This window comes from Lichenostomus cassidix, chromosome 2, assembly GCF_008360975.1.
Source record: "Lichenostomus cassidix isolate B80296 chromosome 2, HeHo_3.0, whole genome shotgun sequence".
NCBI lineage: Eukaryota > Metazoa > Chordata > Aves > Passeriformes > Meliphagidae > Lichenostomus > Lichenostomus cassidix.
In genome coordinates, this window is record NC_139482.1 from 49,036,920 (window position 1) to 49,051,995 (window position 15,076).

Below are 15,076 nucleotides of genomic sequence, written 5' to 3' on the forward strand. Positions count from 1 at the left end.
TTCGTAGAGCTGTGTTAAAAAGGGACTGCTGTCATTTATTGAAGACAGCAAATGAGGTAGTAAAAATCAGTTTGTTGTTTAAATGAATCCTTGGAACAAATTGAGATTGGTTTTGTTTTACATGGTTTTCCTCCCCAGGAAGGTGAATTTGATGGTTGAGATGTTACTTCTTTCATACATTAGTGTATAGCTGGGAAAGGCATATCAAGCACATTTCAAAGCTGAGAGTGTAGATTTGGAATGAGACATGGACTCCTACGTGGCTGAGTTGGGACTAAGTTTAAGATTATTCCCAGTATAGCCTAGAAGGAATTAAGAAACGTGAAACACTTAATGGAAGACATTCTGAAAATAATTTCTAGTATTTGAGAGAATGCTGAAATCAAGATGTCGGTAAAAGTAACGTCCAAAGAAGAATACCTGTTAGTTTGAAACAAAACCAAGACTATTTAGAATGAGTTTTTGGGACAGTAAAGTATGTAACTGTATGAGAGAAGGTGAGCTTTTTTCCCAGAAGAAAGTGGAATCTATCATCTGCTTCCTTTTTGTGTGGTAACTGCAACTTCAGGATTCAGACAGTAAAGTTACTGCCCACAGATCACAGAAGTATCTATTTAATATCCACATTATTGAATATTTTGCCTAAATCTCATCTTCAGTGTACCCAGATATCTAACAATTACTGATAATCATAGAGGACTACTCTAGTTATGAAATCTTAATAATTTATCAAAGAACGAAAGTTTATTTCATTGCCTTTGGTCTAGGAATACTGAGAAGCAGCATTCATGGTGTCAGGAAGAAAATCAGAGAAAGGCTTTTCAGCATCCCTATAGATGGTCAGATATAAGGGGGATCGTAGATCAGAAATCTGAGCCATGGAACGATTCCCTTCTACAAATTACTTTTTCCTCTGGTTTTCACCTGGTTTTAATCATGATCCTTTGGAGTTAACTGTCCTTGCCATTCGTACACTTAGAAAGACAGCTAGGTCTCGGACAACAAAACTTGAGCTTTTAGAGTGCCTATGGGGATGGGTTCGGATAGCTGGGCAGTAAGAAGACCAACCATAGAGAAGATAGAATTCTACTGACCTAATCCATGGAGGATGCAGCTTAGTGTATTGTGCTTTATCTGTCTTACTCTGCAGTCATTTTACACTTAGGTGTGGTGAATAGCTGAGACTCAGTTTAGAGGGGCCAGATTCATGTGTCTATTTTGGTCAAATGTTTGGGTGGGCATAATAGTCAAGTGTTTTAGATAGGATATAATCTATTTAGTTTATTTTTGCAGGTGCAAAACATACAGTTTCCAAAGGATGGATGTTGTCCTGAAATACACTCCCAATCATCACTTCGTTTTTCTTGGGTTTCATCTCAAATGGCTCAGCCTCAGTGAGGAGTTGATTTAAGTCTTGTGACCAAAATTCAAGTTTCTGAGTCCTTCTTTATTTTGAAAATACTGATTTGTTGACAAAGGTTTTTGCCACAGTTGATCAGAATTTTTTTAATCAAAGTCAATATTGAAATTTCTGGATTAAAAAAACATGAATAACACAGATTTTCAACAATGAGTGAGCCCTCCAAAATTTGTCTTTAGTGTATACTTCAGTCATTTGGTTAAGTAATGGCACAAGCAATCACTCCTAAGTATCCAGTAACTTAGAGACAGATGCCTGGGATGTATCAGTATGAAAATCACTCTGAGTGATTGCTTGTATTCAGCCTGAGTAAGGCAGAGTACAGTCTCTCACGTCCCAGAAAACCACTGCAAGAGGTTTAAACCAGACTGTTTTCTGATTTAAGTAAAAGTACCTTCTCTATATTCCTTTCTCCTTTTTGTTTCCCTGTTACATGAAATGTTGCTGTTCTCTTACTGTGATGCAGCAGAAAAACCCTGTATGTGTCAGATTTTTCACAGGACAGGAAAGCAGTTTGCCCTCTGGTAATGACTGTGTAGCATCCTTACAATACTTCCTGAATCTCTGGAGGTAGTTGCACATATTTTTGTGACAGAATTTGTTGTTTCGGTATATGTGAAAGATGTTTATGAAGCACTTCAGTTCTATTTATGTATAATCCTTTTTTTCGTCTTTTGTAAGTCACAGTGCTAATTGTGGCTTGATCTATATTCCAGCTCACTTACTACAGCAGTGCTGTGCTTAAAATAAAATGCCTGTCTGTGTCATATGCTGTACAGGAAAAATGCCCCAGTTTATCATCCAGCAAAAGTGCAATAATTTCAACTTAGAATAGTACAAAGAAAGTCAAGACAGTATTAAACAACTTCATAGCGAGTGGTTTCAACTTAGCAGCAAATACTTACTGTAAGAATTCTGGAGATGCTTTCATTGCAGTCCAAAAATTTTTCTCTCAGAAGGATTAAATGGATTGTTGAAGAGATTAAATGGATTGTTGAAGATGTTAGCCTTTTTATTTCTAAATTTCAGCTCTGTAAATACTTACTGAAAATATTGGCAAAGATACATCTAAAGTAGATTTGCTGCTCTTACGGAGTTTACTTCAACGTGGCCTTTTTATCTGTAGTAATAGTGGCCCATTATATCTGACCACAGAAAGGTGTAGCTCTTCCAGAATTGCTTCTCTCAGAAGAAATTAGTGAAAAATGCTTTTTTTCAAAATAGCTGTCAAATTTTGCTTTGGGAATCTGTCTCACTGTGAAAAGCTGTATTAGTAAGAACTTCCTCCATTCATCTTCTGTTCAGTACTCTTCTGTCTGAGAGCTTCCATCTTCACAGAAGTCTGTGCAAGTTCCTCAGGAAGCAGTTCAAATACTAAATAATCCTGTTCTCTCAGATACAGCACTTCAGAGCCTCTTCATTGGGAGAAATGTCTCTGGGTCTTCTAAAAGTGTTACAGTCCTTAACAGCAACTTTTGCAAGGTTACATTTGATTTATTTAAATCCTCAAATTAGTCAAATGTAGTGGTGTCACAATGGTTTCACTAGGTAATCCAGAAATCTCACCTATTGCTTTGAATTTGGAAAATCATGTGGCCTGAGGTTTTTTGCTGCAGAGATGTTCATGGCTTGTTTTTTCCTCAGAAAATATCTAGCAAATAGTGTGTATTTGTTGGTATTGATCTTCATAAGATGAAAGCCTCCAGCTGTTGCTTGTTGTGTAACTTCAGAGAAGTTGAGTTTTAACAACTGCTTTGAAAATTCAGTATTCATTATTAATCCTCATATGCGTGCCACTGTGTTTTGAGTTTTTAAAAGCTCACAGGTTTCGTGACCAAGAGAAATATCTAAATAGCTTTGCTCAGAAAAGTTGTACCACAAGCCATGAACAACCAGAAATGCACCCAGAACTCTTTTTGTCTCTGGTTATGATGGACATAGGTCTCTCCCTCCTGGTAGGTAGTTCTGGTTCATTACGATTAATTAGCAGGAATAAAAGCAGCTAAGTCAGGTAGGTGGCCTAAATAAATGTCCACAACTTTCATTGACAGGTTGGGTGACAGATCTGTGGGGCAGCAGGGGTTAAAAAATAAATATTTTAGACATGTACAAGCATAACAACCCTTTGCCCATAACTGTGCAGTGGTGCAGCATTGGAGAAACTAGAGAGAGGCTACAGTCTGGGATGTACGAAACAGGGATTCTGTGTGAGGAATAGCGCGAGTTAGTGGAGTAAGAGAATGATCAGATAAATGAGGGAGTACAGGAGCTTTTCTGTCCTGGTAAATCCATGTCTCTATCATCTCAATATCTTCAAACAAAGTGTGCATGTGACCCCTCATTTTTTCTTTTCTAGAGATTCCATTACATACATTTTTAGTATTTAATGGGAAGATTCCTGTGGCTTATTCCCAAAGACAGTGACTGCTCACCCCTGATGCTTTATAAAAAAGCACTGGGTGTTAACTACCTAGTAGGAACTACTAAGAACTGATCATTGGTTCATCAGATGATGTTCGTTTTTCATTTTAGTACTTGAAAAACTTAATAATTCTGTATAGATCTTTTCTTGATTTCTTTTTTTTTTAAAGTATAAGCTTTTGCATATTGCAGTGATTTATGTCTTTTAGTGGCTAGCAGTGAAATGTAAGCTTTCTATGATTATTTGAATTTCTGTAGAATAACTCCCTTCTTCAAAAGTTAAATCCACTTGTAAATAGATTTATTGCAAAAAGTTTTATATTTGTGCTGAAAACATGCCTAGTTTAATTGAAAAAAATCTTTATTTTAGGGAATGAACACTCTACTCTGTGAGCTCATCTTTTCTTGCAGCACACTATTTTTATTGTCTGCCTGACTCTGTTTCTCTTTGCAGGTCAAAGTTGCAATCCTAAAATACATAGAAACTCTTGCGCAACAGATGGATCCAGGAGATTTTGTAAATTCAAGTGAAACTAGGTTAGCAGTGTCTCGGATCATCACCTGGACCACAGAACCTAAAAGCTCAGATGTTAGGAAGGTATGTTTGTTAATGTGTCCTTAGAATTGCAAAACATTCCAGGTAATTAAGAATATTTAAGTAAAAACCTTAAATTAACATATCTTGAAACTCTCCATTAGAGTTGTATTTTTATATATGTTAATACATTGAGATTCTGTTTCATAATTTATCACTCTTTGTTGCAAGTACTATCTAGTAGTTTAATCTTTTTAGTGGCCGTTTTTTGTGCAGTTTTGATATTAATTCAGAGACCACTCTCTGTGATACTAAGTAGCACATTCATAACAGGAGTGAGTGGTAAATTTGGTAGCAAACACAATCTAATTTCTGTTGGATTTTCTGGAGTCCTTTATTTTTAACAAAAGGTAGGTAGATAGCTGTTGGACAAAGAAGGGTTGTGCTTTGATAAGGTAGGATCAAAGGCTTGTTCTTGTAATGCTGCAGTTCCAGTGCAAACCTCCCATTACCACATAATGTTTTGAAGTGAAAATTCATATTTGTGAGCTACATAGGTATACCAGGGATACTAAATAACTGTAAGAAATGTACTACTGCGGTACATTTCTTCGGAAGGGGGTTCCAAACAGTACTTCAGTTTATAGAAAGCAAAAAATCTTTTATTTACAGTTCCATGGAATAGAGTTTTGTTGTAACTCTTCTCTCTCCTGTTAATTTTTGCAGTTTGAAAAGCTGCAACATTTGTTTAGATTTGTTTTGCTGTTTACAATTATGTTTGCATTTTGGCAGCTTCATCCTTTTTGGAAAAAACAACTTCCTTTGTTTAGCAGGGATGTATGAGAGAATAGTAGGAGCTGTCTTACAAATTGTCATGTAAAGAAAACAAAAATGAAAATAACTTACGTGACTTCTTGGTATCTAGAATGTTTGTAATGCATAATAAAAAAAACAATGGAGAGTTTTCATATTGGAGGTAGTGTTTTAGTCTTTCACTTCTTGCATAACTTCATGAGTGTGAGAAAACAGTAATAGATTATATCCAATGGACTTTCCTAGCCTGGGTATCATGTTCTAGTAATGTATAAAAGATCATAAAACAGGAGGAGAATTGAAGCAGCACTATCTTCTAAATCAGTGAAGTTTTAGTACTGAGACACGTGGCAAGCTGTCTTATCTGATGGCTCATATCTCTAATAAGCATTTTTATGTCAATAAGTAACTGAATCCTGGAAAGAATTACCAGTGAGTTTAATCATCTGGAACACCTTAATTATATGTGTTTTCTCGTTTTATTTTTTCTTTCCATAACACAGCTGTTAGAGGCAACTAACTGCAAAAATCCTTTAACTCTTGAAAATAAAATTTCACCAGTGAGAAGTCAAAAGAGTTATTCTGATGGTATAAAATGTTTAATTCTCGTAACAGTCTTCTCAACCTGCTATCAGAGGCTTTTTAATTTCATTTGGTTAAATAAGCATAAGTTTAATGCTTTATAGCATTTAGTATGATTTCTTTAAATTAAAAGCTTTTTCCAAGTATTTTCTGTGTAATTCCTGGGTTTGTTTTTTTCCTCAGTGTAAACAGCTCCAGAGCTAAGTATTATGAAAAATCCTAGTTTATTAGTCTGAAGTTGGGCACTCTTAGTGTAGTTCAGGGACACTGAACTACTTTCTGGAAGGTAAAATTCTGTTTCAGAATTTAGATTTTTTTCTACTATCAGAATGCTTTTGGAAAGAGTTCAAAACTATTCTTAGAGTTCTTCTAAGAAGAAAGCAAAACCAAAGAAATATTTGTAATCCTTCTTGCAGTCTTTTAAACATGATCTCGGTGTGACTGAACTTAAATCTCAGGAGAGACCTTATGCTGGGGAGAATAAAAACTTCCAAGTACTCCAAAATGTGGGGTTTCTTTGGCAAGGAAAAAAGAGAAAATAGATAGTTGCATAGTTGGAAGACTTCCGCGAGTCAGTATCTGTTTTGATACTTCAGGCAAAGCTTCATTTTGGGTGGACTGGATGGTATCAGCTTCTATCCTGATACAATCCTGGACTGCCTAAAAGAACTATGTTCTTTTATTAGCAGCTTAAATAGACACAGTGTTAAGGAGTAGAGGCTGGGTAACAGGACAGAAAAAGAAAAGTGGTGATTCCCAAACCTTTGCTCAGCTGCTCGATTTGTCGTGATTTTGCTTTGAGTCAATTTTGATTAAAAGGCTGGCCATTAGAAATAACAAGGACAAGAGAAACATCAAGGACAGATTGCAGAGGACATTCAGGGTAATCACTTGAACGGAAGGCTGTCAGAGGGAGAAGGAAATAAAAGTTAAAGAAAACAACCAGTCATGAGTATGCAAAAATAATTGGTGGCAATCTGACATGCTAGGATTTTTGTTGTTAAACTTAATACTGAGATGTGTGCAGGTATGTGTGCTCATGCCTTGGCTTTCCACTTTTAATTAAAAAAAGCTACAGTCCATTGCTCTGGAAGCAAAAGGAGGGAAATAAATGTCTAAAAGAATTTTCTAAACTACTTGCTTGGAGTATGTTGGTGGTTAAGCAAGCTGCCTATCATTCTGTCTAGCATGAGGCGCTGGTTCTCTCCAGTGCATGGCAGACCTTGATAGTGAGCTGCATAAACTACACATAGCTAGCTAATCTTAGAACCACTGTCTTTTACTGCAAAGAAGCTGTTAATCCTGGCAAACTTCCTCCAGCTCTCCTTTGCTGGTTTAGTTCCTATGTTGACAGGTTTGTTACACTATCCAGTGAATCTTCATCAAACTGTACAAACATTACTTAAGGCATTCAATCAACATTCCTGTACTGGAGGGAATCCAACTCTTGTGTAACTTACTGTGTCTTGCTTTGTCACTAGAGAGTGCTGGTTTTTTTATTCAGGCAAAAAAACCACCAACATATGTAGTAAAACATACTGTAGGATGAAGATGATGATAAAGATGAACTGATTAAATTGACAGTATGGGAGGTGACATCCAGTACAAACTACTCAACAGTTTTCATCTTCAGAATATGTAGTCAGCTAAATTTCATTCCCCATTATCTTTACATACCTTTTAGAAAGGTTAAAGGATGCAGAGGCAAGGTTAACTATAGCTTGGCTGTAGGGTAAGTCATAAGGAGTATCAAGTGTTGTGATCACTACTGTCCATTCCAAATTAGGGTATGGACAGTAGTCCATTGTTCTAATTTTTGCAGTGTAGAAATTGTTCTAATTTCTGCAGTGCAAACTGTTCCTTTTCAAGCAAGTATGTTATCATGTGTAATTACCACTTGCAGAACTCAGTAGAAGGGATCACATGCTTGCTCCTGCCTGGTGTGTTTTATTTCTCTCTCTAAAGTTTTTTAACTTCCCAAATTTAAAAGGCACTTTGCAAATTCCTTCATTTTTTTTCCTGAGTAAGGATTTGGGGCTAGGGGAGTTGAAAAGCACATTTCTGAAAGACTGCTTGTTACAATGATTGTTGTATGCCTGAGTTTTTCAAAATCAGAATTTCCAGCTTACCAGCAAATATGAATTGCTTTTGTTCACATCTGTTAACATATTTGTTCAAGCTTGATCAAGATTTAAGTCACATTTTGTGATTACCACTCATTATAGCATCTCTTGCTGATAAAATTACTTTGAAACTCTAATGTCTTCAGTTTGTATTTTCTTCTTGTAGGCTGCACAGTCAGTGCTGATTTCCCTTTTTGAACTCAACACTCCAGAGTTTACAATGCTATTGGGTGCTTTACCAAAAACATTTCAGGATGGAGCCACAAAACTTCTCCATAATCATCTCCGGAATACAGGCAACAGTGGTCAGGTATCCACACTTGTGTTACTTTTCTTTCTGAAGTTCCTATGTAGAAGCCTATCTTAGTAGCTCTTTATGGAATGCCCTTTCTTTTTCCTCTAGAGTTAGAGTTTCTAAGTGTATGTTGTTTCCAAGTCACTTAATAGGTTTGAATGTGTTTCTTAAAAGTAGTTTATCTTGTACTTTTAATTTCAAAGTTACACAGTATTGAAGTTACTAGATATGGGTAAGACAATCCAGGAATTTACTTGAAGCTCTTAAAATGTTTCTGGGCACCAGAAAATACATACAATAATAAGTTAAAAGGAAAGCTTTTAGTCCTACTAGAGTATCTTTTCTCACCTCTCCTCCTCCAGGGATCAATGGGAAGTCCTTTAACAAGACCTACTCCACGCTCCCCAGCAAGCTGGTCGAGTCCTCTCACTTCCCCAACTAATACATCGCAGAACACTTTGTCACCAAGGTAATGTAGGCTGGTGATGCTGCAATTCTGCATCTGAGAATGCATTTACACTTTGTCCAAAGTTGTAACCCCAACAATAAAAGCATGGAGAAAATTTTGCACAAAATGACAGATGCTCAAACGCAATCCCCCTTCCTCCACAAAATGACAGTGAACTGCTTAGCCTCCCTGAAGGGTCTGACAAGTGCCAAAGCTGGCATGAGGTGGGAAAGGGCTGTGCATCTTGGAATGCAAATGGGTTAGGCAAGAGAAGGAACCAAAGTGTGCTTCTCTAACAAATGTTAGAGTATGTCATCTGGTGGTGTTGTGGTTTAACCCAGTTGACAGCTAAGTATCACACAGCCACTCACTCCCCCCACAGTGGGATAGTGGGGGACAATCAGGATATAAAAGGTGAGAAAACTGAGATAAAGACAATTTAATAGGTTAAGCAAAAGCTGTGTGTGCAAGCAACAGACAGACAAGGAATTCACTCCTTCCAGTGGAGCATCAGGTGTCCAGTTGTCCCCAGGAGAGCAGGGCCCCATCACTTGTAACAGTGACTTGGGAAGATAAGTGCCATAACTGTAAACATCCCTCTCTTCTTCCTTCTTCCCCAGCGACATATGCTTAGATCGTGATGCCATATGATATGGAATATCCCTTTGGTCAGTGGGGTCAGCTGTCCCAGCTGTGTCCCCTCCCAACTCCTTGTGCACCTCCAGCCTGCTCACTGACCGGGCTGCGTGACGAGCAGAAAGGTCTTGGCTCTGTGTAAGCACTGCTCAGCTGTTACAAAAACATCCCTGTGTTATCAACAGTGTTTCCAGCACAAATCCAAAGCATATCATAATCCCACACCAGCTACTGTGAAGAAAGTTACATCTGTCCCAGCCAAAACCAGCCCACTGGGTCATCAAACCAGATTTAATATTGGGGAGACTAAAGAAGTAATAGTTTATAAATGTTTTTCATAGTAATGATGTTGTCAGCAAAGTGGTCATTGTAATTTTGCTTTTACCGGTCAACTTGCTGTTGAGTTTTATCGTGCTCCCTACTTTAGGACTTCATTCAGAATGAAAGGATGTTGTAAAAATTCCAGTTGTTTCACATTCAGCAGAGTAAAACAGAGCAAAAGAAGTTTGTTTCTTCAGGCAGGTGCTCTTACCTAATGTAGCCTTTCCCTTAGCTGCTTTCAGTGCTCTCTGTGTCAGTAGCAGTACAATTACTAAGGCATACCAAAATACAGTTTTGTATTGTGAAGAGACAGCTTCGTGTGTTTCAAGAGAAGTACTAATTTTAATAATATTTCTGGAGTCTCTGTAGTTGCCTGCTAATGTGATTTAAAAATACAGAATCACAAAATAAATCCATCTTAATTCCTATGTCCTTCTCCATGGCCCACAGTGCATTTGACTATGACACTGAAAATATGAATTCTGAAGATATTTACAGCTCTCTTCGTGGAGTCACGGAAGCCATTCAGAATTTCAGTTTTCGTAGTCAGGAAGATATGAATGAGCCTGTAAAACGAGATGCTAAAAAAGATGATGGCGATTCGGTGAGTAAACTCAGAGTATCATGGTATCCACAAACTGAGTGAGTGTCTGATTGATTACAGATGAGAAAGCATCTATTCCAGGAGGTTTATATTCTTCTGAAATTGGACATTTCTCATGAGTTACTGAAGAGCTTTAGAAAAACATGTTCCTAGTCTTGAACCCCATTTTGAGAATGTAAATGCTAATTTTAAGTAGCACTGCCTGTTTGTTTCACATGTCAGCAGTTTAAAAACCAGTGATCTTGCAAAACGGCTAGAGTTAAATTTTTGAGAAGTTTGCACCCTGATAAATGTTTTTCTGAAGGTTTGGTAATTGTATTTTATTTTGTACAAAACCTGTGGGCTCTTAAGTGCAACATGCAGTATTTAAGAATTCTGTTTCTATGAAACTTTGGCTTTAGGATTTGTTGAACTTGCCACATATGTATATGCTTAAACATGTTTTTAATTATTTTGCATCAGACATGTAAAATAAAATACAGCTGTTTCTGGTCTGTTGTTTTTTTGGATGAAGTACACTTTCCCTTTTTTTTGTTTTTGTTTGTTTTTTAAGGAAAGCAAAGTTTAGAGAACTAAGACTTATTTGAGAGCTAGTTTGAAAATTCTAAGCATTTTGAAATTAATAAGTTTTTGCTAAATAAGTGCATTTGAGATGTAGTTAACTGCAAGGTGCAAGTGTGTATTTCATACGTTCATGTGATTCCTCCTCTCCTGCAGATTTGCAGTGCTGCTGGAATAGTTGACATGCGAGCAGGAAGTGGTGTGGGCGATACAGGTCGGACAGCTCTGGATAACAAAACATCATTACTCAACACAATGCCTCCCCACTCCTCACCACGCTCACGAGATTACAACCCATATAATTATTCTGATGGTATCAGTCCATTTAATAAATCTGCTTTGAAAGAAGCCATGTTTGATGATGATGCAGAGCAGTTTCCTGATGGTAAGATTCAGGTTATGTTCTGTGCTAGAAGAAAAACAATGAGATTTTCTATCTTTGAGTTCAGTTTCTGAATTTATTATTAGGAACATATGTATCAGTTCTTTGAGAGGTTTTTAAAAGTGCTGTATTTAGAATTAATTTATTTGTTAGTAATCTCTTTGAGTTACATTGTTGGATTACCTGGTATTTGTAGAGACTAAGAGTAAAAATGAAGGAAATGCTGAACTATGTTACATACATCTGGTAGCACATCCTGTCTCAGTATTGCCACTATAAATTTACTTATCAGATTGTTTTATGATTGAAATTTAGAGGGGGAGGGTGGAGAAAAGATTTACAGCAAGGAAGTAAAACTGGATCAAACCAGTTTGGGAATTAGGTGAAAGATTAAGTATTTTGTTAGTAATATATTTATATTTGAAACATGACATTGGCATTTTCTATTGACTAAACATTCTCTTTAAATGAAACAAAACAAACCAGCTTTTTACCAGGAAGGTGGTTCATCTAGCCCATGTAAATCTAGGAACGTGGGCTCGTAATTTTTCATATCTGTATGTTGGGAAGGTTCCAAAGTACCACTGTTATTATTGCTTTAATAAATATTCAGTGGTTCTCATAATCAGTATTCATTGTTGTTCAGCTGTAGATTAGGTTTGTAAGTAAACACTTAATAGCAAGGGACAAACTAATCATCTCCCTTTTGCCTGTTTTGCTTTTGTCATCCTGCAAAGATGTGTTACAGAAGCTGTTGAAAAACAGAGTTATTTTCTGACATGGTGTTTTTTTCAGCTATTCTATAAGCTGGCTTTCAGTTTGCATTAAATCAAAACCAAATCCAAGTGTGGTGCATTTCTCTTTGTTTTTTTCATACATATCATGAAGAAGCATATAATGTAGCCAGTTATCTTCTGAAAAAGATTGAGGGAAAAGCAAATCTTTACGAATCATATCATGTACATATTAATAATTAAACAGCTTTACCATCCACATACAGAGCCAGTTTATGTACAAGATCCTGTATTAAGGGATCTTGTTTTACGTGGGAGAGGCCTCCTACTACCTTCTGACAACTTATTTTTGGATGTTGCGTTAAACCAGATGCAGTCTGCTGCGTCAGCATGATCCAGTTTTGTAAAAACTCATGACTAGCTGGAAGGAAGCATCCCTATCCAGTATTAGTTTGTCCTGGTTGGAAGAGTAGTGGAATGCATTATTTAGGTCTGCTCTTTAATGGATCTTAATGGAGTACTTGCATTCATTCTTGTGTTGTTCACCCTTAGGATTTAGTTATAGCATGTTTATTGTTTCATTTGTGTGTTACTTTTAGAGTTTCGTCTAAGATAACTTAGAGAAAGTCTGCATGAGAAAAGATACACTTGGCAAAATGCTTTGTGCCTCTCCTGGGAGTGACACACTTTCCCTGTAAACCTGAAGGGGTTGTTGGATGTTCCAGTTTTTGGAAACTCCACAGAATTGCTGCTTATTCATGACACAAAATCATGTTAGTACTGGATTCTCGGCTATTGTGTCACGTATTACTGGGAGAAAGATGTGGAAATAAAAGGCTAGATGGGAAAACTTTAGCTGCTCATATAGTCCTGTCAAGAGCACTGGGGCACAAAAGTGTAACCTGCAGATGGTTTGTCTAGCAGTTGAAAATTTTCAGTAGAGAAGATGCCAAAGTGTGCCTCACATGACTCACATTTCAGTGTTTTTTCTCTCTTACAGTAAGAAGATTTTCAGAGTAACACCCTAAATCTTCCAACCACTTGCACTTTGTTTTTCACCTGAGGGAAATGCTCTTTATCTGAAGCATAGGGAAATCTGGCTCTCTAAGTCACTTCCAGACTCCTTAAAAACAGTTCCCAGTCTGTTTGAAAAACAGTGTTCTATCTCAGCTTACTTCCATGGATTGCACTTTCCAAACATCTTCCTTTTTACCTGCTGCTTTGTATGTGGGCTTAAAATTTCTGCTTCTGTGTCTTGCCTTTTACTTGGCATCTTTTTGCTTTCAGATTGTTCCTTTGATTTAACATGATCATTTTCACTTCTTACCCTGTTCTCCAGAATGTTTGCAGTCACTCCTAAAGTGATGTCATCTACAGATTTTCCAAGTTGCCTCCACATTCCTTAGATAGCACTAATAAATACATCCAACAGACCCAAGCAGGGACATCTCTTACATCCTCCTGGATTACTAGAAAGCTATTTATAGTCCAGTCACCCTTCAAGTGATTCATCAAGTTTTACACTTGCTTTATTTGCTTTTTTGGCTATCATGTTTGCATAGCTTTTATATTAAGATGCTGTGAGTGGCAGTAGGAAAATCTTTCCTAAATTCAGGACCTACCTGCATGTTCCCTTTGAAGCCCTACACTGTTTATCCTGTCAAAAGGGTATTATTTGATTGGTTTGAGAAGAGCTGTTCTTCATCAAATATTTATCTCTCTAATGCATTCAAATGAAGGAGCTGCATCTGCTCCTCTTCATTTGAGTTTTGCTTCTTTTCTAAAAAAGAAACCTTGAGAGTAGACTTTGAACGTGACTTCTTTTATGCTTCTCCATTCTTATCTGGAGACTGTTTAGAAATTAAATACTGGGTGCTCAGTCATACAAAGGAATGGAACATACAAGCTGTAAAGGCACACACCATCTTGGTTATCTTCATGTTTTTCAGTTATTTAGTCCATTACTGGAGCTTCTTTCCTCCCCTTGTTCCTGCATGGACGTGGCTACTACCTTTCTCTCTCTTTTCCCCTTCCCTCCATACATTTAAGATGACACCACTATGAAAATACTTTATTTAAAGAGATATGAGCAGTTTTGCTAATTAAGTTTCAATATGCATTCCCTGAAATAGGATTTGTTATAATTCTCACAGTTTGGTAGAACAAGTGTAATAGTTTTGGCAGTAAAAGTAATGATCTTGCTTCCATAAAAATGATTGTGCATTCTACTCATCTGCTTTAAATAATAACTTACCTAATGCAATTTCAGTCTGCCCCTTAGTCAAACATTAATCATCTATTAATATAGAGGCAGCAGAAGTGTTTGCTTTCAGGTACTCAAGCTTCTGTTCATTCATACAAAACAGAACGCAAATAGGAATGTGGGGTTCAAAATGAGCATGATTTTTACAGTAACTGATGTGTGATACTGAGATACTTAATCCTGTGGTATTCAGCTTTTACTGTTTTCTTTCTACAAGTGCTTTGTACAGCATTTATAAGTTACGGTATTGAATATAGTAATACAAGATGTTGAAGGGCTGTGGTTTCTCAGTATATGATACAATTATTTGTTGTGGAGGATGTATTTGATGCATTAGTTAATACACGCAGTCATTTCAGGAAAGGTGCAATGCATTTGCATTTTACCCCAGAACTTCCTAACTTCTTCCATTTAAAAAGTGTGTTAATTTCTGTTAATTTATGCAAAAGTCTCAGTGCAAATATGGAAGCTATATGCTTTTCTTTCTTAAAGGCTAATGTGTCTTGATGATGGAGTAAAGGCAACCAGTTGATATTCAAGTTTTCATTAAGACCATTTTTAAGTTTCTTGACTTTTGCCGTTCACTCTGTTTGCAGTCCCATATTTACAAATATAGGTTGTGTTACTAACGTGTTTTTCCATCATCTAATCAAAACTAAAATCCAGAGCCATCTCATAATGATTTGCTATTGGGAATCTCTATGGGACTAATAGCCCTGGTTGCCTTTATTTCAGCGCTTTTGTACCAAGAACCATTGTTGTACATTTTTTACCCTGTTTGTTTTAGCAGCCTGGCTATTGTTGTGGAGTCATGGCTTACAAAAGTCTGAACAACTCAGTAATGCTAACAGAAAAAATCTTTCATTGTGAATGGAAGGGTCTTATTGGAAAGACAGCACGTGGTGCATAGATCAGATTTAAAAGGATGCAGAGTACTT

At 36.8% G+C, this 15,076-nt stretch overlaps 1 protein-coding gene across 24 annotated transcripts in view; it reads left to right on the plus strand.

Moving 5' to 3' along the window:
- Window positions 1-15,076, plus strand: part of CLASP2 (cytoplasmic linker associated protein 2) — a 143,784-nt gene that overhangs the window by 122,754 nt on the left and 5,954 nt on the right. For all 24 annotated transcript variants that reach the window (XM_085051457.1, XM_085051459.1, XM_085051466.1 and 21 more), the window contains 5 exons: window positions 4,296-4,439; window positions 8,061-8,204; window positions 8,552-8,658; window positions 10,045-10,198; window positions 10,916-11,144. In XM_085051457.1, coding sequence (XP_084907583.1) covers window positions 4,296-4,439; window positions 8,061-8,204; window positions 8,552-8,658; window positions 10,045-10,198; window positions 10,916-11,144 — 778 coding nt within the window. The remainder of the gene's footprint in view (window positions 1-4,295; window positions 4,440-8,060; window positions 8,205-8,551; window positions 8,659-10,044; window positions 10,199-10,915; window positions 11,145-15,076) is intronic.